The following is a 27567-nucleotide window of genomic DNA, read 5'->3' on the forward strand; positions in this document are numbered from 1 at the left end:
GCCACACGAATGAGATGATGTTAAGATTATAGAATTTTGATAAAACTTTATAATTTTCGAGTCACCAAATATCAGTATCAGTCTTCAAAATCAGCTCTAGTTGTGTGTTATCTTTCTGCAGGCATATTTACATTTTTTTATGCTCTTTATTTTACTTGTTATTTCTTTATACTATTTATTTGACTCTCTTTTTATTTTGATAGCGGTTCCAGCTCGTATATTATCTAACAAATTATAGCTCACATTAACAAATGGACACATGGGCAGAGTGAATGTCCTTGTTTGATTTTTTTTTTTTTTCAGACAATTTCAAAAACGCTGAACCCTCAGTGGAGAGAACAGTTTGATTTCCACTTGTACGATGAGCAGGGAGGCTTTGTGGACATTACAGTCTGGGACAAAGATGCTGGCAAGAAGGACGACTTCATGGGACGGTACGATGGTCTTTACCGGAACTTCTGGATATTTTGTTTTGTTTGCTTTTTGTTTTTTTGTTTTTTTTTAATTGTATGGTTGATTAAGGCTTACTGCTTATTCAGGCTGATAAAAGGTGCATTTTAGTAAGGGTTAGTTTTAGTACACAGTTGTCTTATTTGCCTAATTCTCAGCATAGATTATTGCAGAGCATCTCAATCCTGTGCATATTGAAATACTGCCCTACAGTCTTTCATAGTGAGAATGATTTCTTTCCCTTGTCTTTCATCAGAGTGGATGTACTTGAGCAAACCTTTGCTTTGAACTGTTTGGCCCAAGTAAAGCAATTACTGTTGGCCTGCCTCTGTTTTAGCTGTAGATATATTAAAGGCATGCTAGGAAATCAATTCAATCAAGAGAAGATGCTTTCAAGTGTCTTCTAAAAGGTATTAATGGTGTCAGCTTTGGCTGAATTTCCGTCTGTTGCTTTTATCTTACACAAGATGTTTGCCTATTAAGTGATGCTTAACTTCAGTTAGTGAGGTGATAAAAAATGAACAAAAGAAACCTGAGATTCTCTATATTCTTCTTTTATTTCACGGGCGCTCTGCGGTAATTTAGACACATTTCTTTCTGTAAACACAAACCCCTACCATGACTTTGTTTGTCTCTTTTAGTATATAAGGCCTGCAGTATGTTTCATTGTCAGTTTCATCACAAAGTCTACAATTTTCTCATTTTGTGTCTGTTTATTCTTTTCTCTAGGTGTACCATTGACCTGTCGCTTCTTAGTAAAGAGCACACACACAAATTGGACCTGCCACTGGAAGAAGGTGAAGGTGTTCTGGTGCTGCTGGTTACACTCACTGCTTCTGCTGCTGTTTCCATCTCAGACCTGTCAGTCAACATGTTGGATGACCCGCACGAGCGGCACCAGATAAAGCAGAGATATGTGAGTTAGCATTTGAGCTTACGTTAAGCTGTGATTGTGTTAATAATTTTGTGAGGAAAGTACACAATATGTTAGCGCTTAAGAAAAGAAATTTAATAACCCATTTTGTAGCTTTCAAAAATGACAGTATCAGAGCTGCTCTATATCCATATACTTATAGGTATTTGTATATAGACATATACCTGACAGTGTGGCAAAATGGCGATTCACATTTTGTGAAGAGTAATTTCTCTCATCAAGATGTCTTTTTTCACAAGCCAGTGTGCTTAGATTTGATTTATAATTAGATGATGTGAAAGGCAACAGAGTAGGAGATACAGAAACGGATACGGGGGTTGAGAGGTCAAGAAAGCAGTGCAAGCGGGTTCAGTCGTTTGACTGAAAATGTCCGAGCTCATAAGCCAGTTATCGTTAAGCTAGAGGGAGACAGACAGTGAGGGAGAAAGTGAAGGGCAACGAGCAAGCGGGAGAGAGCCCTAAGGCCCCATCTGCTTCAGAGGCCCTCCACTCAACACAATGGTTTTGTGTCTTTGTCTTAGTCTAGTTAACCCTTCACACCCTGTCATCTTTACATCTTGATGCAAAAACACACACACACGCACACACTTAAATGGATTTGATTCAGTGACAGCTTCCACACAGGGGACATTTGTCTGTCCATCAACAGAATTATGTGTCATGCTATCTCTCAGTGCTGCAGCCAAATTTGTTTCACTGTAAAATGTCATTTTGCCATATGTAGGATATTTGTTTTCTTAATTGGTTAATTTGAGATTCACCCTGATTTATGTATTTATTTTTGGGACCTATTGGATTTAATTGTCTGGGCGAGTTGTTGGAACGTATGTTGACTTAAACAGATCTGCTTGTGTACACGTGGGTGTATCATACGTGTCTGTGTGTTTTCACTCGGGCTGTCTGTACTTGTGAGATTAGACAATTTGTTTGGATTTCTACATCTGAACTGGTACCCAGTAGTACATCCTAGCTGGTGTGTGTATGCCTCTTTCAATGTGTGCCTAAGCTCCAGTTGCCGAACATCGGTGCCACGACCTACATAACCGTGGCGGTGCCTTATTGGCTAGCCACGGGAGGTCGACCGCTCTGCTACGCGTTGCAGAAACCACACAACATCAGAGGGGGGAGCTCGAGGACTGAGACACAAACACGCTGTGCCTCTCCTGACAGTCACAAAATGAGGGCTAGGAGAATGGGTGCGTGTATGTGTGTTTGCCTGAATGTGTGTAATAGGGGGCGAGGGGTAAAGGGTGAGGGTTGCGCCGAAAAGGGAAGGCGTGTAAAATGAAAAGAAAAAGCTATTTCACCTCTCTCACAACTCATGCAGACCCCGTTTTTCTGCTCGGTTGAAGGCGACACATTTTACTTCCCTCACCTACCTCTTTTCCTGCTTCCTTCTCTCTCCTACTCCTCTCTCTCCATTTCTCTCCTGCTCTCCCAGCAACCTCAGTTCTTTGTCTGTTGCCGCTATGGCTCCTGTTAGATGAAGGGATGGCGAGATAGAGGGTGAAGGAAGGTGGTGGGGGGGTTGCAGATGGAGGGGCATGGTGAGGTCGGTTTGGAGACTTGAATGGTCTTTACCTATTAACATATTCCTTTTCCTCAGACTGGCAGTCTTTCAGTTGGAGAATTTAATAAAGATGTACCTTATCAAAGAGCACTGCTAAGACCAAGTACCACCACTAATACATAACAGTGCTGCTCAAAGCCTACTAATCTGCCCAGTGTGTGCATGTGTGGATGTGTGCAAGCGTAGGTGTATGTGTAGGCACATTTTTACCGACTGGTATTATCTGCTTGAAAAATCAGCTGTCCAGCACAAGCCTGCACAAAGCATGCACTACTGCTAGCCATAAACAAGCTCACATGTATGGACATGTGCAAAAAAAAAAGTGTCTACCTGTGTGTAACTAATAAAATGGCAGGGAATCGCAGCTTTGAAAAGCAGATACCTTCATAAGAAAACTCAAAATCGTCCGCTTGTCGCACCCTTCGGCAGCGTAGACACTCTGCTCGTGATGAAAAGGCGCACAAAAGATAACTTTAAGGTTAGGTGTAGCAGTGGATTGCAAACACACCTACATGTAAATCCAGAGTTTTTAAGAAGATATTACTGTCTTCGTTTTAGAGAATCATTGTGTTCCAAACTGGAAATGTCCTTGTCACTTTGTTCCACACAAACGCTATGAGCGCACCTCAAATGGCTGCAATTTGGTTTTTTTTGTTTGTTTGTTTTTTTTTCCCCAATTCAATCTGTGGCCATTGATGAAATACGATAACGGACACCTGAGTGCGGGGACATTTTGATAGCACTGAGCTCATTAATATCTTCTGAATTGTAATAGATTTTTGTGTCTGTGTTTTTGCCAGGTCACTGTGTGCCTGCGTGCGCTTGCTTCTGCATGTGTGCGAGTAAATGAATACACAAGATTTTCTGTGCCAACTAATTTGAATGCATCTGACAATGGAGATATGCAACATGGTGCAATGCACTCACTCATAGGCAGCTACCTTAGACGTTCTATTGCTCACTGTAACCTTTCCTTCATTCCTAATTACTGTTTCCCAGAAGTAGAAAGGGATGAAGGCAGAGAGGGAAAATGAGAGAAAGAGATTTATGCATTATGATGGCAAAGTAGCACACACACTAATGGCTCTTAATGGGCTTGAGTTGGCCACAAGATGGGTGGATGAGAGGAGGAGGACATGGTGACCTCCACTAAAGTGGTGGTACTTCACCATACACCCCCATGTGCTGTGTTGCACGCATGCATACACACGCACACGCACACACACACACACACACACACACACACACACACACGCACACCCTTCGACCCACTTTGGAGCACTTCTCTAAGGTGAAGCAAAAGGACACAACCTGGACAGGAAGTGAAATAAGGGGCTGCGCTAAGTTGTGAGATGAGCAAAGAGCAACTTTGGCAGAGACTCTTAAAATAAAGGAGGTTTTGGGGATGCAGACAGTTTACAGCAGCCTTCGGTTTGTGTAGGTTGTCACAGAAGCACACTTAGAGCTGCTAGAGGTGATGCCAGTTTGAAAAACTCTTGCTATAACCACGCCTCAGGTTGTGTGCAGGCTCTATTAGTTTTAAATAAGAGATGGCAGCCGATTAAAATCCTATGCAGGGAATCTTTGATTGTTCCATATGAATGACAACATCACATCATTTTTACTGTGTCTGTTAACCAACTGACCTATAACTCTATAAATGCTTTAGTATAGTCAGGCAATAGCCTTCCCCTTTTTCAGATGCTTGTCATCATCAGCCACACAAAATTCAGACAAATAAAGTGCATAATATGTCATTCAGTTAGGCTCACATCTAAACCAGTTAGTGTTTAGATTATGTGAGAGCCAAATGTTTACCATTAAGCCCTGAGGATGTGAAGTTAGTGGACAGCTACTGGGGTGCTTGACTCCAAAACCTACAGCTGCCTTGCATGAAATCAGAGCGAATCAGAACCATGTATATATGTTTGCGTGTGTGTGTGTTTGTGAAATGTTATGCAGTGGTGATGAAAGGTGACGTGCTGAAAAGATGACAGTGAGTCATAAGCCTATGCCGGCGCTGATTCACTTTGTGTGTTTATGTGTCTGCGGAGTGCGACCGAGACGGGAAGAAGACATCATAGTGACAGGATGTCAGTCAAAGACAGGGCGGGGGTTTGTCTTATGAAAGCCAACTCTGTGTCCTTTAATTTTCTTCTCCACCCTCCTTTTTCATTTCCTCCTTATCCCCATAATTCCACCTGCGAGCTGATGAGGGTGTGGATGGAGCCATAAGTGGGGCGCTAGGGGTAGGGGAGGGGGTCGGTCTTGGCCTCTTTTCTGTCTTTCTTTCTACCTGTCTATCCAAGCCATCTATTCCTGTCTGTCTTTCTGATGAGGATTTGAATCCTTGTGGAGGTTGGGTGTGTTCTTTCTACCAATCATGGATTGAGGCTGAACTCTAAAGGTCCCCTCAGGGAGTCCGTATGGTGGGAGGAGGGGCTGAATTACATAGGAACGTTTCGGGGGGGTCTCAGCATCAATACATTAAAGAAGTCATTTAGTCTCATACCATTTTTGCATATCTGTGTATTGAGAGGAAAGCACACACGTATTTACAGCATTTGCTTTTGATTGAAATCTGACTTTAACACAATTTTTAATCTGACCAATAACAAAGTCAAAACTGGATACATTACAGAGATTAATGTCCAGACCCCCGTGCCATTTCTTAATACTCCTCGCTATAGGCACACTTTGATCTTTACCAAAAAAGTATTGATCTTCGATCCCCAGCCCAACAGCTGGATCATTCCGATCGCGGCGTGTTTACTGTTTGAACTCTAGCACACAAACTGTTCAGCTATTAGTTTGCCCTTGCCTCTTCCTCTGCCGCCCCCCACATGCCCTCTTGCCGACTCTTTTCTCCCCTCTTTCTCCCCCGCCTTCTTTGCTGCTCACCAATAATCACAACAAGCAGCTGTATCTTCAGAGAAATCGTGCCTTAAAAATCGAGAGTTGTCCCCTCTCTCGCGCTCTCTTTCTGTATGTCTCTCTTTTGCGCACTCTGTTTCTCCCCCCTCTCTTTCTTTCGCACACTCTCCCCTCTCATCTCCTTTAGAGAGCGTTTGGACAATGATATCGCTGGAAACAGGCAGAGTCTGACAGAGTTGGTAATAATGAATTAAGTCTGTAGCCTGGCCCTGACTCTGAAATTTAAATTATAATTACTCCTTTGGGGATGGAAGGGGTTATTGCCAGAGAGAGAGAAATAAATTGAAGTGAAGTGCATTTCCACTCTGCTTTTAAGACACGCCGACATGCTACTCAATTTGGCCCGAGTGTAGGTTTTCTATGCATGTGTTTATACCTGAGAATCTGGGTGTGAACAAAAGCACAACTTTGCGGTTGCGTGTGTGCGCGACTGGTCACGCCTCGTGGTCGCGCCGATGATCTCCACAGGTCTTGCCTTTCTTCGTGAGATTTACAGACTCATTTTTACACAGTCATCCTCGTCCTGGTTATTGAAACTTTGTCCATACAGTGCATCCCTTCTCACTGTAGACTTCATGTGCTCTGTTTGCCTGCAAGTCATTCGTCACCTATTATGTTTCCTCAGCACATTATGTTTTATCATATTTTTCCCTACCTCTCTGTGTGAAGCAAACACAAAAGAGGCACATTAATATCAGTTAGATCTCAGTGTTGTTGTTGTTTCTTTTCACATTATCCATATAGAATAACTTCTTGCTCTGTAAAAAGCTAGTTTTCTTTAAAACAGAGTATAAATGTCTTTGCATTTGAGATAGCAAAAACTGTTGTGCAGTAACAATTTTAACAAACTTCCACAAATTTCCCTTCCAATGCTAAAATCTGTACAACTTTGATGTTATTCTACTTAATAAGATGTTTCTGAAATGAAAGACTCCTATTATTTTTGTTTGCTGTTGTCATTTCAGCACGGCTCCTCTACTTTACCGAAAAATTCGGTAAAATCATAACATTTAAAGGTAAAAAGTTAGGAAACACTTGAAATAGACATGCACAACTATTTCATTAAATTTAAATCCAGCCATTTCTCCACTAGACCCGACTCGATAAATGCCAGCTCTACATTTTCAAATAAAGGCTGGTAAAGGACATAATCTACCCTTTCCTCCCTTTATGAAATGTCAGGCTATTGACATGCCTTTCACTTCGGTGCTAATTTGCCATCCTCTTTGACCTTTCACCCCTGTTTCTGGGATGTTTCAGAGCCTCTGGAGGTCATTCCACAACCTGAAAGATGTCGGCGTGGTCCAAGTTAAGGTTATCAGGGCTGAGGGCTTAATGGCAGCAGATGTCACAGGTAAGACACTGACCTGTAGTCCAAACAACAGTGCTGTGCCCTCTGTAGTCCTCATTTGCTGTACATTTCCATAAATTAGTTTCTATATATAGATTTATTTTTAACTTAGATTCATGCTCATATATTTATACACTTAAAAAGTTTTGCTGATGTTTTGCAATTTCTGTTTCTGCTATCACAGTGAGCACTGCTAGAACATCTGATAGGTGACACTATCAAGACAAATATATATCTTTTGCTCTAAATAACTTTTGCATAATGTTCGCATCTAGACAGCAGTTTCCTCCACCAGCAATCTGCCATAAATCTCACCAAAGATAAAGTCAGGGCGTAATTTTTGTTTAAGGGATGATCTTTTACGAGACTCCTCAGAGAGAGTTAAAGTCTACTTTGTGCAGGACGCTAAATTTGTCTCTGCATTTTTAGAAAAGATGCAGTCTGCTCATTTGAATAATAGAGAAAAAGTACACATTTGAACCAACAAATCACTCTCATCCCTCCTCCCGCGCTCTCTCTGCTTGCTCTCTCTGAATCCTCCATTCTCCATTAATTCTTACTTTTAATTAGGTCTACAGTGGACAGGCCTAGTTTTTCACTCTGTATTATCTAGTAAAGGGAGAAAATATGTGTGTGTGTGTGTGTGTGATGGCGAGAGAGAGAGAAAGAGAGTCTGGAGTTTTATTTGAAACATCCATAGTCCCATTAGCAAACACAGAGCAGAGCTGGTTGATTTTGGGTTATTGCAGGGAGCGGCTGGAGCAGTCAGAGTGCAAGCCAAATGGTTCCCTGGTTCATGTATTTCACTTGGAGCATAAATTTGCTCTGCGACCATATTGGGGAGTTCATCGTTTGTTTGTCTAAGCTTCATGAATTCCTCTCGGAATATAAACAGAGGAAAACTGCGGATTGTTTATTAGCCGTTTGTCTTTCAATTTGTCTTTGCCGGTTTGATACAGTTATTGAAAACATGTTTTTTTTTTTTAGAAGTATCTCTATAGCCTGCAGAGGTTTGAAATTATTGCAACAGACTAACTTCACAGTAAAATATGACATGCCTCGGGAACTAGCGGTAATATTTTACTTAGCATGTGCTCAGGTTGGACTGGTATCTAACATTTGCAATAGTTTGGACGTTATAACATGGGATACATATTAATTAGATTAGCAAAGTAAAAAAAAAAGTTTAAAAGCAATTTAAATAAAAAAAATTTGATTTCACTGGAGAAATGTTTTTACACTCAACATTACAACTTTTTTGTCATAGCCAGAGAGACTTAAAATTAAGACAGCTGAATGTAAAAATGCCTTTAAATTTGTATTGCTCTCGAACTTAAAAGCAAATCTTTTAATTTTGCTCCAGAAGCAGCCTAACCCCACAGTCAGTGGACTGATACTGATAACAGACAAGGCAAAGGGGTTGTTTTTAAATGGCTTGTGCCTGTTTTGAGTCTGATGCTGTGTGTGTGTGTGTGTGTGTGTGTGTGTGTGTGCTTGTGTGCGTGTCACTGGCAGAAACAATAGCTCTGTAAGAGCCACATAAGAGCCCTCACCACATGAACACCCCATTTTAACAACGCAGACCAAGAGAGGGTCAGGAGCAAGGTGAGAGAGAAACAGGAGGACAGACAAACAGACAGAGACAGGAGAGAGAGAGAGAGAGGAGGTCAGCGAGCGAGAAAGAGTTCACCATCTCTCTCCCATTCAGCCAGCCTGTCTCCTCTTCTCTCTCTTTTTTTCTCTCTACTCCTCCCCTCTCTCTCTCTCTCTCTCTCTCTCTCTGGCCATCTCTCTCTCTCTAATTGGAGTGTTTTTGTGGAGTAGCTCCACTCTAGCCCAAGTAGGATAACTGAAAATAGTCTCTAAAACCAACAATCCCTTTTGTCTGCCAGCTCTTGTCCCTCTGAGTGGATGCTATACTCTTAGAACATTTCAATAGTGAGACGCGCACTCACACACACACAAACACACGCATGCGCGTACCTACCGCAGCAGCATCACCATAGACACAGAATGTGTACCCTGCCAGTGAAGTCTACATTTATCAACTTGAATGGTTGGTAAATATTGCAGCTCATATCGAGTGACCTGTTAAAATTAACATGGTAATGCACTGGTTTACATTTTAAAGCATGAATTATAATTAACTGTGATAATTCAGGGGCACGAGAGCGTCGTGCGTTGCCTCTACAACCTTAAACTCCTCACTGACTCTAAGCTTTCTCTGAGGCAATTACAGTATGCTTCCTCATTTTCTATACTGTATCCATTTGCCACTTATCTTAGAGCACTCTGAAATTAATTTGAGCCCACTTCTTGCTGCAAACCCTTCGCCACTGTCACAGAGATGGGACCCCGGTGGTGGCGGTAGTGGTGGTGGTGGTGGGGGAGCTTTACTCAGACATTACCTGGATGATCACTGAGTGGAGCTCAAACCCGAGCGTGTAATTGGTTAAGACAGCTGCCTCTGGTGCTGGTGGCCAGTAAGGTGAAAGTTCACCATCAGTAACAACTGGCTCTCTGCAGCAACACAGCCTGCCGTGTCATTAAAAAAAGAATATTAGAGAGAAAATGGGGGGAAGGGACGGACTTCTGCAGAAATAATTTCCATCTCCTAATTTGGGTGATTGCGTCTAGATTTAATCAGATTTGGTCTGTGGCAATGACATTATAATTGTGAATGATATGGACACTCTGGGATTATTAAGAAAGATTTTCTGCGAAAAAAGAAGTTTTTCACTGGTTTAATCATTTCAACCGTATTTAATTGTGGTTTAAAGAACAATTGCGTTTAAAGAGAGACGGCGAGGTGTAAACAGAGAGGCACTGAGAAGCAGGTGCCCGAGCCTTTTTTCTTTTGTCTATTTTAACGTATCTTGTTTTCTGTAGAAGTCGTAGCTGTCAATATCCACTTGAAACACTCTACATCAATGGAGCGCCACAAACAGATATGAAAGGCAACGCCTCTGCCTCAGCATTGATCACAGTGACATTTACTTTGCACACCCACTAAATGTCCTGCCCTTGTCACAACATTTGGAGAAAATCACACTAATCGATGGCACTCACACACACACACACACACACACACACACAGATACACACACTCATTTCCTATGGCCTACAAACACAGGCGGGCCCACACTTTTCAGGGGCTTTGAACTCAATCTCTGTTTTATCGAGTTTTATTATGCAACAATGCTGCTTTTCAGCGTTCAGTATTCCCAATACTTTCCCTGGAAATTTGCCAGGGAGATTTTTTTTTTCTCGTCTTTTTACTTAATGACCCAGCCTTTTCAAGTGATAGGTTTGAAAAAAACATTCGCAGCGGCTCCCGACAGTTTTTAATAAAACATAATGATCAAAGTCAAAATTAAGAGTTTTGTTGTTTTTTTTAGTTCACTGAAGGTAGGTGGGCTGGCAAACATAGGGAGCCGGTCTCGCTGTTTTCTGTGTACAAAGAATTTGAAGTGTGAGATGTTAGTAAACAAATCGGGAATATATAGGACATTACTGGTTTTGATTATGATAGCACAGTGTGCTATTCTCAGGAGGAGGAAGCAGCTCCTTCTCTGTCTCTCTCACTTTCTCTCTACGCAGTTACATAACTGTAGTAAAGTTTTCTTGGAATTAATTAGCATTTATGAATATTATTTATACTAAACCATATAACAATGATAAGTCTGTTTAAGTTTTAGTTTGGCAGCACTCCTTCATTTGTGATCCTTAATTTTCAGCGTGATTCAGTTCTTATAATAAATCCAAATTTGGATGTATGTTTTTACTTTTAATTACCATAAAATATTACTTGAAAACAGCTTCGCAGCTAGTCCTCAAACTTAATCAATTTCGGTTTTTAATCATTTAAAAAAATCTTTTTAAAACTGCTTTTATTCATCTCTCCATGTAAAAAATGCAGAAATGTTTTCTCTGTTGTTCATTCATCATATAGATTTGACATGATATGCTTGCTTTTACTCGTGTCATCGTGCCGCTGCTCCCCTCACTGCTGTCTTCGGAGGAGCTGCGTTTCTCACGCTCCGTGACTGGCTGCCTTTATGTTCAGCTCAAAAATTCTCGGGCCTTCAGAGCACCTCGACCTCTGTGTTCTCCGCACCACCCATTTTCAAAGTCCTCTCTGGCTTTTCTCTCTCACCCTTTCCTCGCCACTGCCCAAGGCGCAGTCGTCCTGAAGCTTATCTTCTAGTTGTCCATGGAGTCGGGATGCTGATAGAAATGGCTTACAGCTTTTACACTGATATACTGTTGTATAATATTGGGGCTAAAAATGAAAGAATCATTTCATTACAGCTCTGATAAGTTCAGGGTATTGGAACTGTCATGTGACATAAGGGAAGGATGCTACAGTATATGTCTTAACAGTATGAGGTATTTGAGATAAACAAAGCTGTTGGAATTACTTAAGATTCTGAATTTAATTTTATCTTTTCACTAAGAAGGATGTTCTTTCCTTCTCTTTGTTCTCGTTTTATTTAATTTAATTTTTATTTATTTTTGCTTGCCAGGTAAGAGCGACCCATTCTGTGTAGTGGAGCTGAGTAACGATCGGCTGCAGACGCACACCGTCTACAAAAACCTGAACCCAGAGTGGAACAAGGTCTTCACTTTGTGAGTGACTTTAAGAGTGCCCGTATGTCTGCACGTTCATGCATGCAGGCAAAAAAGTGACACGTATCCTTGAGTAAACAGTTTCATTAAAAAAGAAAAAAGTATATAGAAATTATTCAATTTTTCTTGTGACTTTCATCAGCTCATTTGCTACTTTAAAAATATATCCTGGACCATTTTGAGCAGTGAAAAGATCTGATCATCTGACTTCTATGTTTAGATTTATATTTTCATGAATTTTACCAGGAAATCTATTTATAGTTATTATTTTATTTAAGTCTGTTTATATTTTTTTGACAAGTAATGAGGAAATGTGAAGCATTTGCAATATCTTGTGTTTTATTATACAGTTTTTAGCCTGTTTTCTCTGTATTTAGTATTTTCAAAAGCCTATTTGTGATGCTCCTTCAGTATGTGTACCACTGGTGTTTGTCTTTGTGTATTGTCCAGTAATGTGAAGGACATCCACTCGGTACTTGAGGTCACCGTTTACGATGAGGACAGAGACAGAAGTGCAGACTTCCTGGGAAAAGTGGCTATTCCTTTACTAAATGTGAGTCAAAGGCTTGTTTCTGTGTTTCTTTATTTTTCCGCCTCCCTTGGGAAACAAAAACTAAAAATGAAAATGAGACATAAAGAGCAGAGGTTATTTTTTGCAGCTTTTACTTATGACACTGTTACTATTTCGCAAAAGAGAAAGAGATGACAGGAGCGAGAAAAAATGGAAGAGAGTCTGAGACGAAAGAAGAGATTGATAGATGTGAAGAACGGAAGTTAGGGGATGAGAGACGATATGAAAATGACACTGATGGAGACACTGAACAGTGTCATTTGAAAAATAAATGTGTATATATAGACATAAGCATCTGTCTTATATTCATAAAAATAAAGCCTGTGAAGGAACTGTGTGTATAATATACCCGTGCTCTGCTGTACAGTACGATTCCCCAGGATAGTTAATTTCTGTTTGACAGAGCTGAGCTGCAGTGGGTAATGAACAGGTACTTGTCAGAGTTGCCACAGTTGTTTTGGGTTCCCTGTCAGCGCCAGCAGCTGGGGTTCAAAGGTGGCCCGGGGAGCCGATTCAGCCGGGTATTGCCAGACAGACGCCTGTCATGTCCCTCTCCCACAGATCCAAAATGGAGAACGCAAAGCCTACGCCTTGAAAAGCAAGGAGCTGACAGGGCCAACAAAAGGGGTCATCTTTCTCGAAATAGACGTGATTTTTAATGCTGTAAGTCTTTCTTTTGCTTTTTTGAGCCTCCTCCCCGATTTTCTTTTTCTATTTTGCCCCCCACCCCCTATTATCCTCTCTTGTTCTCCCCAGCATCATCCCCCTCTTCTACGCTGCTGTTGTCTTTATTCTCTTTGCCACCCCCCTTCCCTCGCTTCCCGTCTCATCCCTCGTCCCTTGTCCCTCATCCTCGTTTTGGCTTTAATTATCGAAGACTCCCTCTCAGCAGCTTTTGTTCGCCCATTCACCATCGCTGTGTGTGTCCCTTTAGCGGCCATCTTGCAGCTTTCTCTCGCACTCTCTCTAGCCTCTGACATGGGGCACGCTCTATGCTTATGCTGCCATGTTGTGCCAGTACACAGTCTGTTTAAAAAAAAAAGATCTGAAACAATCAAGATACACTAATCTCTCTCTCACCATTTGCGGTTCACGCCGCCGCTTGTGTTTATTCCAGGTGAAGGCTGGTCTCAGGACGCTGATTCCTATTGAGCAAAAGTATATCGAGGAGGAGCCTCGAGTGTCCAAGCAGGTACATCATGAGCCAAACTGTGTCTTCTACCACTCCGCCTTATTTTTATCTGTGTCCACCACCGCACCCCCTATTCTGCTTAACTGTCTGAAGCAAAACCAACAGCCCTGGTGAGTGGCATCTTGTAAAGCACAACAACTGTGTGGGCAAGATACAACAGGATGATTGAAGGAAAAACAGCATTTTGTTTCTCTTTTTTTTTCTCCTCCCTTTCCTCCTCTCCCTCTTCTCTCATCTCTACCCCCTCGCATCCACTCTGAGTGGTGAATAGAAATGTCAAGCTGTCAGCTCTGGGGTGCATAAGTAGATTGGCCATCCTTATAGTTGGCCCTCTTTGCCACTGCTGCTTTGCACTTCATTGTCACGCTGCTCAGTGTGGCGGCACCACAAAGAGATGAATAGTAGGGGCTGGCCCGCATCAGACGTGTCATATGAGTGACCGTTTGGGCTCAGCAGTCAGTGTTGCACCACGCACAGCCGAGCACAGCCCTGCCTAACATAGCACAACACAGACACCAGCTCCCACACCACCCTTTTGTCAGCCCTCCATCTATTCCCTTCTTTTCCTCACTGTTTCTGCCTTTGCTTTTTCTGATGATTCCCATCTTGGCCCACTCTGAGCTTTTTTATCTCCATTTCACCCCTGACACACAGAGATGACCCATGTCAGCGTCTCGCAATGATGATGTCACTCGCTGCTTTGGAGGGATTGCCCCATGAGGACTCTTTTGTGTGATAGCAGCTCCCCTGCTGTTGCTTGCTGCTCAATGAGTAGACACGCACTAAAAATAACATAAAATACACACACACACACATGCTGCGTGACATCAAAGACAAGATTTAATTCTAATTATGGTTTTTAACATAACCGATGACTTATCCACTTTCATAAGTGATTGAATAACTACAGACTGGGATTGACATAATAAAAAATGAATAATCCCTGTCTGGTTTTATAGCAAAGAAAAGTATAACATGTACATGAAGTAAACATGCTGAAGAATGTGCAAATGGATGATTTGAACTCTGAACTCGCTGATGTGGACACAAAGTAACGCTAACCATAGTTTGGCAACAAATATTGACACAGAGTGCAAAAGAGTTCAAATCAGCTAGCATCAATAAATTGAAGCCACCGAACACATGAAAATCCTTATTGTAGTGCTGCAGACACATATTATATACCCACTTTACACACACATTAAAACACACACAATTTCCCAAGGAGTAAAAGAATGCCCTGGAATATTTTTAAGTGCAAACTGAAGCGACAGTTTTTTTCCTGTGGGAGCACTTTCCCCTGTTGGTGACCTGATTGGGTGGTTGGCGTTCTTGCTGTTATGCTATTCCCTGAATGGCTGGCAACCCAGGGGGAGACAGCAGTTAGCCAGTTCTATCTCATCTCTGGCCAAATGCCTGGAGAACGCCCAGGGAGGAGAATCCAGGGACTGCTTTGGATTTTCTTTTTATTTTATTATTGTGCTAAACTTTATCACTAGGATAACAGAGTTAAACAAACACTGTGAGTTAGCAGTGGTGGCCGATCCATGCCAAAATGTATATTGCTGTTTAAGTAGAGACATCACATCGGCATCCTCAGGGTGCTCTTAAGTACTGTGATGTAATAGTGAATCCAAAGTGAGGTCAAAGATGCAACTGTCGAGCTGTATTACGACGGCTTCATTTAATTTTACAAAGACAGTACAATGAGACACTTTAGGGCTAGAAGATCGCTTATTAAGACTTAATAAGAGTATGTTGTTAATCAGCTATGGTGCTGATTAACATAACTTGAAAAAACTTTGGTGTTTTTTGCTAAATGGTGGTAATTTCTCACCTTAACTAAATGTAAACGAGAGAGAAAAGTGACCCCCTATAACAGTACGTCACCTCAAGTGTCTTATCAGCGGGACTCTGACAGCTGTGCTTAGATGGATCGTTTTGCTCCCGTTTTATTTCCAACACATCTACCTGTCACACCGAGCCTCGTTCCCCCATCTGGTTGTTTACATACCGGATATACTATTTTCACAGTGAAGCAATAAATCACGCACAGCATGTTTACAACCCCATGATCCGTTCCTCGGTTTAGCACATTTTTGACCTTTAAACTCTCGCTTGCATCAATGTTTTACTTTTTGTTGTTTCCCTTTTTGTTTTTCGCCCAGTTGCTTTTGCGCAACTTCACCCGAGTTAGACGCTGCATCATGGTCCTGATCAACGCGGGCTGCTACATAAACAGCTGCTTTGAATGGGACTCTCCGCAGAGGAGCATCTGTGCCTTTGTGGTATGTGCATGTCCCATCAAATACACAGTAAATGTGGCATACCACACATAAAGCTGCACATTTACAACATGACAGGTAGATTTGTGTGTGCGCGTGCGTGTGTGTAATATATGTTTATTTCTTACGTGCAGTTGCTTGATTGATGGATCGTGCTGTGTTGTTTCAGATGTAATGTAGGGAGAAATTTGTACCTAAATGTAATTGCTCCTTTCTTTTGGCACTGGAAAAATCACATAACTTGTGCCTATTGATCATTCTAAATGTATAACCATATATTTAACTGGTTGCACTTTGTGCGCGCGATAGAGACGTGCACACACTGCTCACCGAGAATGTAGGACCGTATCTGTTAACAAAGCAAGCATCCTTCACTCATAATTTAACAGTCTAACGCAAGAGACTATTGATGTCTCAAGCACAGTCAAGCGCATCCCAGGCAGACTGTTACTCTCACTCTTAGATGTCACGCTGTGATACACTGGATTAAGTTTTTTTTTCTGTTCTTGTATTAATTGCACACATACACACACATATCGTATACTTTATTTGGCACTATTGGCCTTGAGTCTCACTTACTAGGAGTAAGTGGAGGGTTGGTGTTGCAGCTTAAACACTATTTTATTAGACCCATCAGATGTCCAAATACTGAGAAAATGCAGCTACAATCTACTGAAGGGTGACAAGCTGTTCTTGCAGACAGTAGAAATTGCAGGCTCCTTCTCTCGTCACCCACTGGCCTCGTCTTCATCCTCTCTCTCCCCCCTGTCATCTGTGTCTGGTATTAAAAGGTGAAGTGTAATTGGACAGCAGAGCTATCAGTAAAACGACATTCTCCTGCAGGGCAGCGAGCGGCTGCATGGAGGTTTCTACCCCAAATATGACAGAGCAGGCATTTAATCCTGTCTGGTTTAGTGTCCTGACTTAAGTAGCTACAGGACAGGTGGACCCAACTTGCCCCAGCCCTTTACCATTGGATCACAGAACATCTTCAGCAGCAGACATTAGACATTAGCAGCATTTGGCTGGATGACATCAGTTTAATCTCTCCAGAGGGTGTACGTGTGTGTGCGCGCGTGTGTGTGTTTGCACAGCAGGTCACAGTGTCATCACAAGACACGGGTCGGAAGAGACACGGTATTGATCAGTTAACATTTTCCTCTTTGTGTGAGTGAGCACATTTGTGTGCAAGAGCTGGCGTGTGCATGTATTTTCTCTCATGTAAGACTGAGCTGGGCGGGAGTCCTTGGGTCTTATCTTTTTATAAATAAATGAATGTGTCAGACAAATAAAATGTCAAGGAATTCACCCAAAACAAGGTCACTTTAGAAATACCAATCTACATGGGGAGAGGAGAAAATATAGCCTTGGACAGCACAGCCTCTGTGTCAGCACATCCAAACAGATGTATGTGCTTTGTATAGATCCTCCCAAGTTTATTTTTTAACACAGTGTGTAGTATATCCATTTCTAACAGTTCCTACTATTCAAATTCTGATTGGATTCAGGAGACGAGGAACGATCTATCTGGGCCAAGGACACAGTGTTTTATAGTTTAGAGAAATTCAGAAATTTAGGTGTCATTGTAGTCCACCCACCTATCCCCGGCTCTTTTGGGAGTCTGTTAACGTAGGAGTGAGCACTTAGCTAAAAGCATCAGAGTATTTAGGGCCTCTCCTCTACACAGGTATTCCCTCCCTCCCCTCCATTTCTTCATCCCTGTCTCATTTCTCCCTTACTTTGAGGGGCCTCTTAATCACTTCACTCATCTCTTTAAGTGGGTTTTTATGGGGGGCCATCTGGCCAAGGTGGTGCATTCATGAAGGCGTACTGCTGTGTGTGATTATGGGCATGTGTGTCTGCATACATGTGCACGTGTGTTTCTGTCTGGCTGTCTTTTTTTTTTTAATCCAGATGTTAGACTTAACTTTCCAAACATGGCCATAGCTATAGAGGTGAGAAACTTACCAACGTGTGCACTCCTTAACTGCTAAGTGAGCCCGGGGGGGAGCAAATTTAAGCGTGCTCGTATATATTTTGTGAACGCAAGAGTACATCATTGCAGTTGTCAGACTGTGTCACTGCTCGACACTTCTTCCACAAAAACGATCAAAATTTTCTTCATGGTCTCTTACTCTCCTTCTGCCCAATTCTGAAATACCAGCCGCATGTACACATCATCCATTAGTGCCAGCTGTGTTTAGTGTGTGCATGTGTATTGTGCGTCTAGTGTGTATGTGTGAGAAATAGAGATATTGCATAGTCTCACATGCAGCTTTTCACTCTTTTCTCTCTCACACCCACACTGTTGTCACCCACCCATCCCGACAGTGAATCAGCCACCGTGGCAGCTTTGCCTGAGGCGTTGGCACAATGGACGGGACTGGAGTTACCTCCTGTCCTGCATGATGGGTGGTGTCTGTGTATTTGTGTGTGCGCGTGTGTGTGTCTGTGGGTGGTGTCTCCATTCCCCGTCTCAGGGTTAAGCGTCTGCTTCCTCTCTCCACACCTGCAAGCTGAGTGTCTCTCCGTTCTATCCTTCCATGAATCCCTGTTCTTCTTTATCTCTCCCTCCCCTCGGCTTTTCCCTCCCGGAGAGTTGAGGCCATTGTCGGGCTGAGCGGTGTAGGGTTCTGTTCTCCTGCTGCTGCCAGCTCTCCCCACGGCCCCTGCAAGACAAGGCTGTTATTGCCCCAGGGACCGCAGGCCTCAGCAGCTCTTCCTCCAAACAAATTTGCTGTAACTTTATCTGCAATTGGGCTCTGAATTGGGAGCAAATAGAGGCAGCTTTGTGAAGCTCGGGGAAGGGCGAGGGCAGCGAGCTGGGGGTTGTTGGGGAGGCAGGGGAAATGATACCAGGCTCTTTTATGTCAGGCAAAGTAGGACTCTTATCAGGAAGAGAGCCCAGACAAGGGAGCTACTTCTAGAGGAAACTGGAGCACCTATCACCTGCTTTGCATTTAGATAAAAATTCACCCTGCTGAAATAAAAAAGGGGGGGAAAGCAAAGGCAGGTACAGAAGCAACTATTGGAGTGTATATGTGTGTGTATTTGCACGTCTGGCTGGTGGTTTGATACACAGTGCGAAGACACTATAGTAGTCAGCAGTACACACCACTCCAGGTCTCTTTAAATTGCTCCTTTGACTCCCCTTCAAAGAACCTGTCTAACTTTTAAAAGTTTTAAAGTTAGGGAGTTCGTCTTTGCCCACAGCAAGGGACAGCTTTGAAAGATATGCTTTCACGTTTCACTGTTCTCCTCATTTCCAAAATGAATGATAGTTGAAATGTAGTGGCACGACTAACAGAGAATACCAAGTCAGAGTTTAATCACCAGAGATGGAGACTCAACAGAAAATGCGAGGCCTTTTGATACGAAGTCGCGATACAGCACCTTTATTTCTAATTGGTACCCGTGGGAAGTTGTAGCATTGTGATCACAAATGGCACAGGCTTTATTGTATTGTTGTAACTGTGATGTTGCAAAATGACTGCCTTTGACACAACAGTTTTAGTGATTTTGAGCTTCCTTTTTTATTTCGAATGAACAGCATTAATTGTGCTGTGGATCAATGTTCTGCATGAGAACAGCAGGGGGCAGTCTAGCACCACCGAATGTTGTCGTGGGTCTGGTCAGAAACAGGACACAGTCTCCCTCCCTCTTGTTCCCTCGAACTTAACAGGACTTCTAGTTGCTATCTGGCAACACTTAGTGCCAGCATGGAAATTGATGTAAGAGAGATAAAGGGGAACTCTGAAATCCAAACTTCAGTTTCACTCCACTGAGACAGAGCAGGGGGAAGTTAGCCTGGTGTGTGGTTAATGTAAGCCAAAGCACTGAATATTACCCTCCCACAGTGCTGCGGCAAAGAGCCACAAGGACGCGGGTTGTGTTTTGAAACAAATAAAGCAACTCTCAATGTGCCGCACTAAGTGCTTGAATAAATCATTTTGACTATCTCTTTTGTTAACATTTTTAATATAGCTTATCGTGCTTGAATATTTTAATATTAATAGAAAGCTTTAAACATTACAGCTGGAATGAAATCTTAACTACACAGATGTGTCAAAATAATTTAAGTTCTGTTTAGTGTTTTATTTTCATTTTAGCCAAAATGTTACAAATAATACTGGCGTGATTTTTGCTTTGTTAGTTTTGTAATTGTCTTTTTTAATTACGCATCTCATTTCAGTATCAGCTCATACTCAGACGTGAAGTTAGCCCATTTCAAATTTAGCCTTTAACTATATCTAAGCTGGTTTAGCAGATTTGACAGTGGAAGTCCTGATTTCACTTTGTTTTGTGACAGGTGAATAGTTTTGTTCCTGGAAATTTATCGCATTTCACTGAAGATCACTGAAGCACAAATAATGATTAGAAGAAGAGACGGACTTTTGTTTTGACTAAACGGATTTGTCGTCTAAAAGTAAATTCTTAATTTTGAATTGTTTTCAAGTTGTCACTGCTGACAGTAGTTTTGGTGACACAATCAAATATCCATCACATAAGAAAAAAAAAAGATGTCCACTTATTTCAGTAGGTTTGATAATTACAGAAAATATTTGTTACAGGAGAAGTAAAAACAGGGTCCAACTCACTTTTTATAACAAATAGATGTAATGTATTTATTTACATACTCGCTAAACTAAATCAGAGAGCGTTCATAATATGAATAATACAGAAAAACATAAGCAAAGAAAGACTGTGTTCATATATTTTTAAAAAAAATTACATTACCATGAATGCAGCATTAATAAACAAAGCAAGAACGGGATGAGCATTCCTCGTGTGTAGTGTTCAGATATTCACTGTGAACCATCACCGGCCTCTACATAATGTATCTGTGGCCACAAAGGGTCATTTACAAATTATTCCCGTAGACCACATCTGGAGCTTCATCTAGCTTTTTTCCCCTTTCGATCCAACATGTTTTCGTCCTTTTTTTCCCCCTTTTTTTTCTTTTCCCTCCTCTGCTATTTTCTGGTCACTGACATCCACAGCAGGCTTCTTCCCACTCCCTATTCTCCAGGCGAAAAGCAGCGAGCGACAGGGGGTGACTGTGATCGCCCGGTGGAAAGGTCCAGGCACTGTAGGGCCCCATTGCTGCCTGGCCGGTGGGCACATAGACGGTGCAGGGCCGGCCGCTGCTGAGCCGGGGTGTCCGGTTTCTCTAGCTGCCAGTCAAAACTTCACCCTCAGCCACCTTAACCACCTGGAAGAGGAATAAAGGCAGATAACAGGTTAAATAGCCTCTGACAAATAGAGAAAAGAGCAGGAATTTATTTATTTTTTTGAAAAAGAAGATTTCAATGCTTAAGAACAAACATTCGGACAGTAAAGTACAAGTTAATTTTCTGCTGTGTGATGACAATGTGAGTGAAAAGACTACCACACAGCAAAGATTTTTAAAATGCATTGTTCTGTATTCCTACTGTAAGTGGTATTTATAGTAGAATATAGATCAGAGCGTGTGAAGACGTTTATAAGTATGCAGTTATTAATAGCTTCTACTAGAATAGTTTCAAAGAAATGTGCTGCTCTGTTTGCTCAATTGAAGTCAACTTTCTGCACCTCTGTTGCACAATTTTGCAGTTAGAAATTGTCGGAGTGTTTATCTCCGTTGCAGATCATACAGATTTGTAAATTACAGTAATTTGGAGCAGATGGATAATTTTAGAATAGTTATATTTTGTAGGGAAAACGTGCGCAATGGTGTTATTGTGTTTGTCTGTACGCAAGTTTCTGCTGTCGAGCTTTTTCACGATCCTAACAGCGTTTTCTGATGAGTGAAGGGAAATTGTTATGTTGCTTATTAGTATACAAATATGAATTATTAAAGAGTTTCTTTCCAGTTCTCCTACACAGCTATATCAGAGAGAGACTCTGCGTATGTAACAAAGTAAGTTGAGCCTGAGAGAGATGGAGAAAGACTGCGATCCTTTGGGGAGATTTGCCTGTTTCACCAAGGCCATTCAGGTTTTATTTGAAGAAGAAATTTTGCTGTGAGCATTATGCAAATGTACTGGACATTTCTAATGTTTAATTTATGTCTTATTTTTTTTCTTCCTTTTTTTTGCTTTGTGGATTCAGCGTCTGTTAGTTAATTTTACATGGAGTTATAATTCCGCTCTAAAGTTTGGATACGAGCCTTTCGAACTTTTCCATGAAGTTGGAAAAGTTGAGGATAAAAATTTAATTTGTAAACATGGTTTTATTGCGAGGGGCTTTTTTCCAGCAATACTCACACGCATGTTTTTTTTGTCCGTTGTGACGTAGCAGTAAAGTGCGTCTGTGTTTTTTAATGTTTGACTGGCTTTACTACAATAACAACAGCCTGGAATGCACTATGGTGCTGAGATCTTGAACCTCTCATTCACATTAACCCTGTATTACACACATACAAAGGCAGAAATTAAGCAGTGTCGTTGTTGATAATTGAGCCTGCTCTCACTCTTGCCGGTGTTTGCACAACCAAACAGGATAAATCAGAATTGGTAGACAGACATTATATGAGCTTTATACAGTAATAATCTCAATTTCATCACTTTTAAAAGTTTCTCATCAACACTGATTGTTAAATAAGGTTGTCTTTCCATACACAGACTAATTAATTTAAAATCTGCTATGCCCATATTTGAAATAATGGATTACTTGTACTTGAATTCAGTGGATATGTTTCACAGCGAAAGATTAAGCATTAGGCACGGTTTGCGTTTTCGGCATTTGTTATAATTGCTGCAGTTTTTTTTATTATTATCAGTCGCGACAAATCTCTGTATACTTGAACATGATATTATTCGATAAGATAAATATGCTTTCGCTCTATTTATTTGTGACAGATTTTGTTTCCTGAAAAACGCCCTGTCTCAACCTTTCATTTACAATCGACAATGCTTTCTCACAATCTACACAATGCTGCCAGAAAACATCAGCCTTCCATGATTAGCAATTTTACTTTCCCACACATATCTTCCCAACCACCGCAGTAATCTGTTGTCAGAGGCTAAAGAGTCCTGCCAAAACCAGAATACAAGGTTTTAGGAAAGGTTAATTTTCAGATGGTACTTTTCTTGTTTGGTGATGAGAGGGGAGGTATAGAGGTTATGGTTTTGGCAGATGGGTGCAGAGGAGGTTAGAGATGGGGCGAACGACTCTTTTGGGCCAAGAGAGAGGGTATTGGGTCTTGGAGTGACAGGGTTAGGGACTCGGGTTGTGGGGTGTGCGGGGGTCATCTGCTGGAGTTTGGGGTTGAGTATAGAAGGGTCAGCTTTCACGTGCTGCGGCTGAAACGGTACATGACCTCAGACTCTGAGATGATTGGCATGGACGATAGAGGCTCTGATGGCTCATACTTATCCTCCTCACCGTCCTCCTCCTCCTCAACTTTGAGACCCAGAAAAATGAACCCTTAAGGGGTCATGGCGGCTTCACCCTCTGCTCACTGACACCAGGCCTACTTCTTTGTTAAAGCAAAGACTCATTTAATAGTTTTTACTGCATGGAGTTTATGATTCTGCATATGAATGTGTGTTGTTTTTTGAGTCACACATATGGCACATGTGGCCAGCTTAGCTTCTCAGGAGTTTGTCTCATGAACGCCCGTATGGCGTCTTGAATATATACATTTTTAGCCCGCGTTGATCTCTCGGATTTCTTTTTGCTTTTCTTTCACGAGCAGTTTTCACGTTGTGTCTTTCAACAGCTTTTTGTCGTCGTCGTTTGGAACTTTGAGCTCTACATGATTCCTCTGGCGTTGCTTCTGCCCTTGGCCTGGACCTACATGCTCATTGCGTCGGGGAAGGACACCAGGCAAGATGTGGTGAGTAACCCCATCGCTTCTTGATATCCCTCCGCCTTTCTTTCCTTTCACTGTAAAAGCCCATTTCCATATACAATGCAGGTTAAATTCAACCACAGCTGTTTTGTTGGGACATTGATTTACTGCATTAATCATGCGATGATACATTTCCAGACATATTAAAAACATTAGATATTTGGGACGTAACATTTTGACTGCTGATGAGCATTGATGTACAGATAAGTGAGAAACAGAGGGTTGCAGTTTCCTGTAGAAATGTAGAATATACTTTCAGATTGAACTGCACGCCGCAAACTTTGAACAGATTTTGAATTTCACATGTGAAAACTCTCTGCCGATTTTTTTTTCTTTTTCTTAATAAAAATCTCCGTCTGCCGCATGAGGTGCTGCATTCTCAGTGCAATCTCACATTTCTCACTTTGCCTTCTTTGAGGCAAAGAAAAGGGAGAAATAATAGGCTGTCACCTTGAGCAATGTTACGCCACTTACCTGGTAGTATATTTATTTAATTCATTTATTTTTTATCTCTTATACCAATTAAGTGATGTCAAAGCAATGTCATGGAGAAACAGACATGTTTTAATCATGGCCAGGCACATTTGGAGAGTAGAGAGTGAAAACGAGAGAGCGAGCTGGACTATGGCATGAGCGTGAACAATGAAGTGATTAATTTTAATAAGTGCCTTTTTCTCACTTGGAAATAACCAGTTAACAGACTTCCGATTTCCTTGCAGTCTTTTGCCTTCTATATGTGTATATTTATCTCTTCATAGGGATTCTATGGGTTAGATTGGATTGGATTTGGAAGAGGTATTAAATTCAGTCATTATAATGAACCAAATCTAATAGCTGTGTGTCATTGCAATATTACAGAATTAAATGTGAACTCTACATAGCATATAGCGCAGATTTATTGTTTCGTCTCAAGAGCTAATCTTCTCTATTCATAAGCTTCTATTTCCATATTTGTTCATTTAAAAACATGGCATTAAAATTAGCAAAATGATCCTTGTGTTTCTTGACAATAAACTGGCAGTTATACTCCAGTTTTTGGTTCATGTTTAAAAATCATATTTTCACTGCATGCGCTCAAGTGAAGAATTAAAGGTTTACTATTGTAGGTAAGTTCACAGACAACATAAATCATTTGCGAAGAACACAGACTTTAATTTTAGAGACACTTTTCTCACCTGTAGATGGCGACATTGCTTGCAAAAAAAAAAAAAGAATAGCCACACATGCCTTAAGACAAAACCTGGCATAATTATGTGTCTCTCTACCTGCTGCTTGTATTTATCCAGACCTAATGATATTTTTTTTCTGTGTACTTCCTAAGTAAAATGAGGCAACGATGGTTGCATATCCCCGTAATGTGGCACTCAATTCACATTCCAATAAGTGCATGTAACTCCCACTTCATGTGGAATTGCTTTTCTCTCTTGAAAGGGACTATTGTGTCTCAAGTACCTCAGGACTTGGTTGAAACCTTAAGACATGTTCATACTGTTGATTCTCATATGGCAAGCGCCTTTAAGTATGACAACAATGGTCTGCCCAGTTCTACTTAAAGGTATTACGAGCAAAGACAAAAAATGTCAGATGTTAAAACTCAGTGTTTTAACATCTGGTGCTGTCTTAGTATTTTATTATTGTTGTTATTATATCCTATCCAAAAATCTCCTTTTGGAGATTTACCTGGTCAAGAAACCTGTCCAGCAGATACAATTTAGGATCTATTTGCTTCATTTTCAAAGTAGCATTTCCACACTTGATCGTGATCTTCTGTATTTACAGCATAAATGCAAAACACATAATTTGACTGACTTCAGCTGGGCTTGTTGGGATGAAAGCAGGGCGCCTTAAAATATTTCCCACCAACTAAGAACCATTTTCATTTGAGTTTAATGTCTTGAGGCTTGTCATGTAACTACTCTACTGGATTTATATGCCAAGGGTTAGACCAGACCAGGGAGCGGTTTTGCCTCTGAAGCTTGCTTTAATATCACTGTCTTCAGAGTGTCGTTGAGACTGGAGAGTGTTTGGTTGAATTCAAAGGATCATCAGGATCATCAAGAACGGGGTGTTTTAAGACACGAGAGCACCGCCTTTAACTTTGGTATCTGACCTTCTTCAGTTAAATGTCTTTACTGTCTAATATGAGCAGCATTTGGCAATAGCTTTAACTGAGTGTGTAGTGTAACTCTTACAGTTTGACAGTCTTGATATGTGTGGGTAGGAGTGTCGATGATGGCGCTGGCTTAAGGAGTTTTTGAGGAGGCTGGTGGTGAGATAGTTAGAGGCGCACTAAAAGATCGTGGGATAGCACTAAGGTAAATGTGCTCTAGGTTTGTATGCAGGTGCATCCGTAATGCATGGATACTAAATATTGTGTGTGTATGTCTGATGTCAATTAGTATATTCCCTTTATTCCTAGGACTGCAGTGTACACTCATATACATTTACACAATTCATTCCAGGTGTGTGTTTGCATGGTATGAACACGAGTGTAGACGCGTTAATCTGTGTGTGCAGATACAGATAAAAGTCGTCTGTGTGTGTTTGAATCTGCTGTGCGAGTGAGTCTTTGCAGTGATGCATCTGATGAAAGTTGAAATTGTCAAAGATTGGCTCTATTAATGCCTCTTTCTTGCTGCTCTGGCAGCTGTGCACAGGTGACACAAAGTAAATTCTCTGGCGATCACTGCCCCGCTTGTGTCTCTGTTGCTGTCTCACTGCCTTCGGGTTAGTGCACGCGCAGGACTGTCTCTCCTTGCTTCATTATCAGCTGTGTGCCTCGTCCACTCCTGATATTAATATCTCGTCTCAAATAAGACTAAAAGCAAAAGTAAGGTACGATAGAAGCGTTTGTTATTTTGCTGAAGTGCTGTACACGTAGACAAACGCACACATACACTCGAATACGCACATTTAGACACAAGTATCCCTCGAGTCCTGTCCCTGTTTGTTTTCAGACAGTTTTCCCCCGGTGCAGGGGGTGGGGGTGAGGAGGAGGGTGAGGGGGTCTCGTGGATTCCTCTTCCGAATCTTTATCAAGCTGAAGTCATGGACGACTCACTGTTTCCCTCTTGCACTTGGCAGAGACACTGAAAAGAATAGAAAAGTAAACAGGGGGAAAGGCTTTCTAATTACTTTAAACAACACACCAAATTAAAGCATTGTGCTGAGCTGAGCAAGGGTCAGCATCCGGAGCGCTGCGGTTTTCCAGCAGTCTGGGGTAAGGGTAATGCCAAAGGAATCTCTGCTGAACTCACTCTGAAGGTTGAGAGAGAGAAACAGAGATGGTGAGAGAGAATGAGAGAAAACAGGAAAAAAAAAAAGCCCACACTTGAGTACAGACTTCCTAATGAACTGGCCTTGCTTCATCTGACGGGTTCAGCGTGCTTACCCTTCGACGCTTTTACACCACAACCACAACCCGTATCCCTGTCTATAGCGAATAAACAAACACAGTGTTCTTTACATGCTGTATTTCACCACTCAGGGTCACTGACTGTTGTGCGGTTACATGCTGCTTTGCAAACAGATCCCGGATCAGCTGCTTCTTAGCCTAGCCCCAACCTTGACCGGTACCTGCTAAGCAGTCAGAGCGTCCTTAAGAACAGCGATTAAAGGAGGCACAGCACCAGTAAGGTCCCCGACCTCCTTTCTTATCATGTAGCACTCTGACCCGTGAATGCTGACTCTCCAGCACCGTTGGCTGACCTGTATGTCATGGTGTAACGTGCTCCCTTGCTCTCTGAGCAAACAAGAGGACCCTTTTATGTTTTTGAATATTTGCTGAATATATGAGGATGATGCTCCTTTTATTTGT

The 27567-nt window shown here is 41.6% G+C and overlaps 1 protein-coding gene across 6 annotated transcripts in view; it reads left to right on the forward strand.

The window, feature by feature from the left end:
* LOC146375995 (multiple C2 and transmembrane domain-containing protein 1-like) overlaps nucleotides 1-27567 on the forward strand; it is a 130212-nt gene that overhangs the window by 72104 nt on the left and 30541 nt on the right. For all 6 annotated transcript variants that reach the window (XM_084945220.1, XM_084945222.1, XM_084945221.1 and 3 more), the window contains 9 exons: nucleotides 304-434; nucleotides 1180-1366; nucleotides 7149-7242; nucleotides 11766-11868; nucleotides 12319-12421; nucleotides 13001-13102; nucleotides 13557-13631; nucleotides 15800-15919; nucleotides 23619-23735. In XM_084945220.1, coding sequence (XP_084801346.1) covers nucleotides 304-434; nucleotides 1180-1366; nucleotides 7149-7242; nucleotides 11766-11868; nucleotides 12319-12421; nucleotides 13001-13102; nucleotides 13557-13631; nucleotides 15800-15919; nucleotides 23619-23735 — 1032 coding nt within the window. The remainder of the gene's footprint in view (nucleotides 1-303; nucleotides 435-1179; nucleotides 1367-7148; nucleotides 7243-11765; nucleotides 11869-12318; nucleotides 12422-13000; nucleotides 13103-13556; nucleotides 13632-15799; nucleotides 15920-23618; nucleotides 23736-27567) is intronic.

This window comes from Perissodus microlepis, chromosome 12 (assembly GCF_051167445.1).
Source record: "Perissodus microlepis isolate ML-2025 ecotype Zambia chromosome 12, ASM5116744v1, whole genome shotgun sequence".
NCBI lineage: Eukaryota > Metazoa > Chordata > Actinopteri > Cichliformes > Cichlidae > Perissodus > Perissodus microlepis.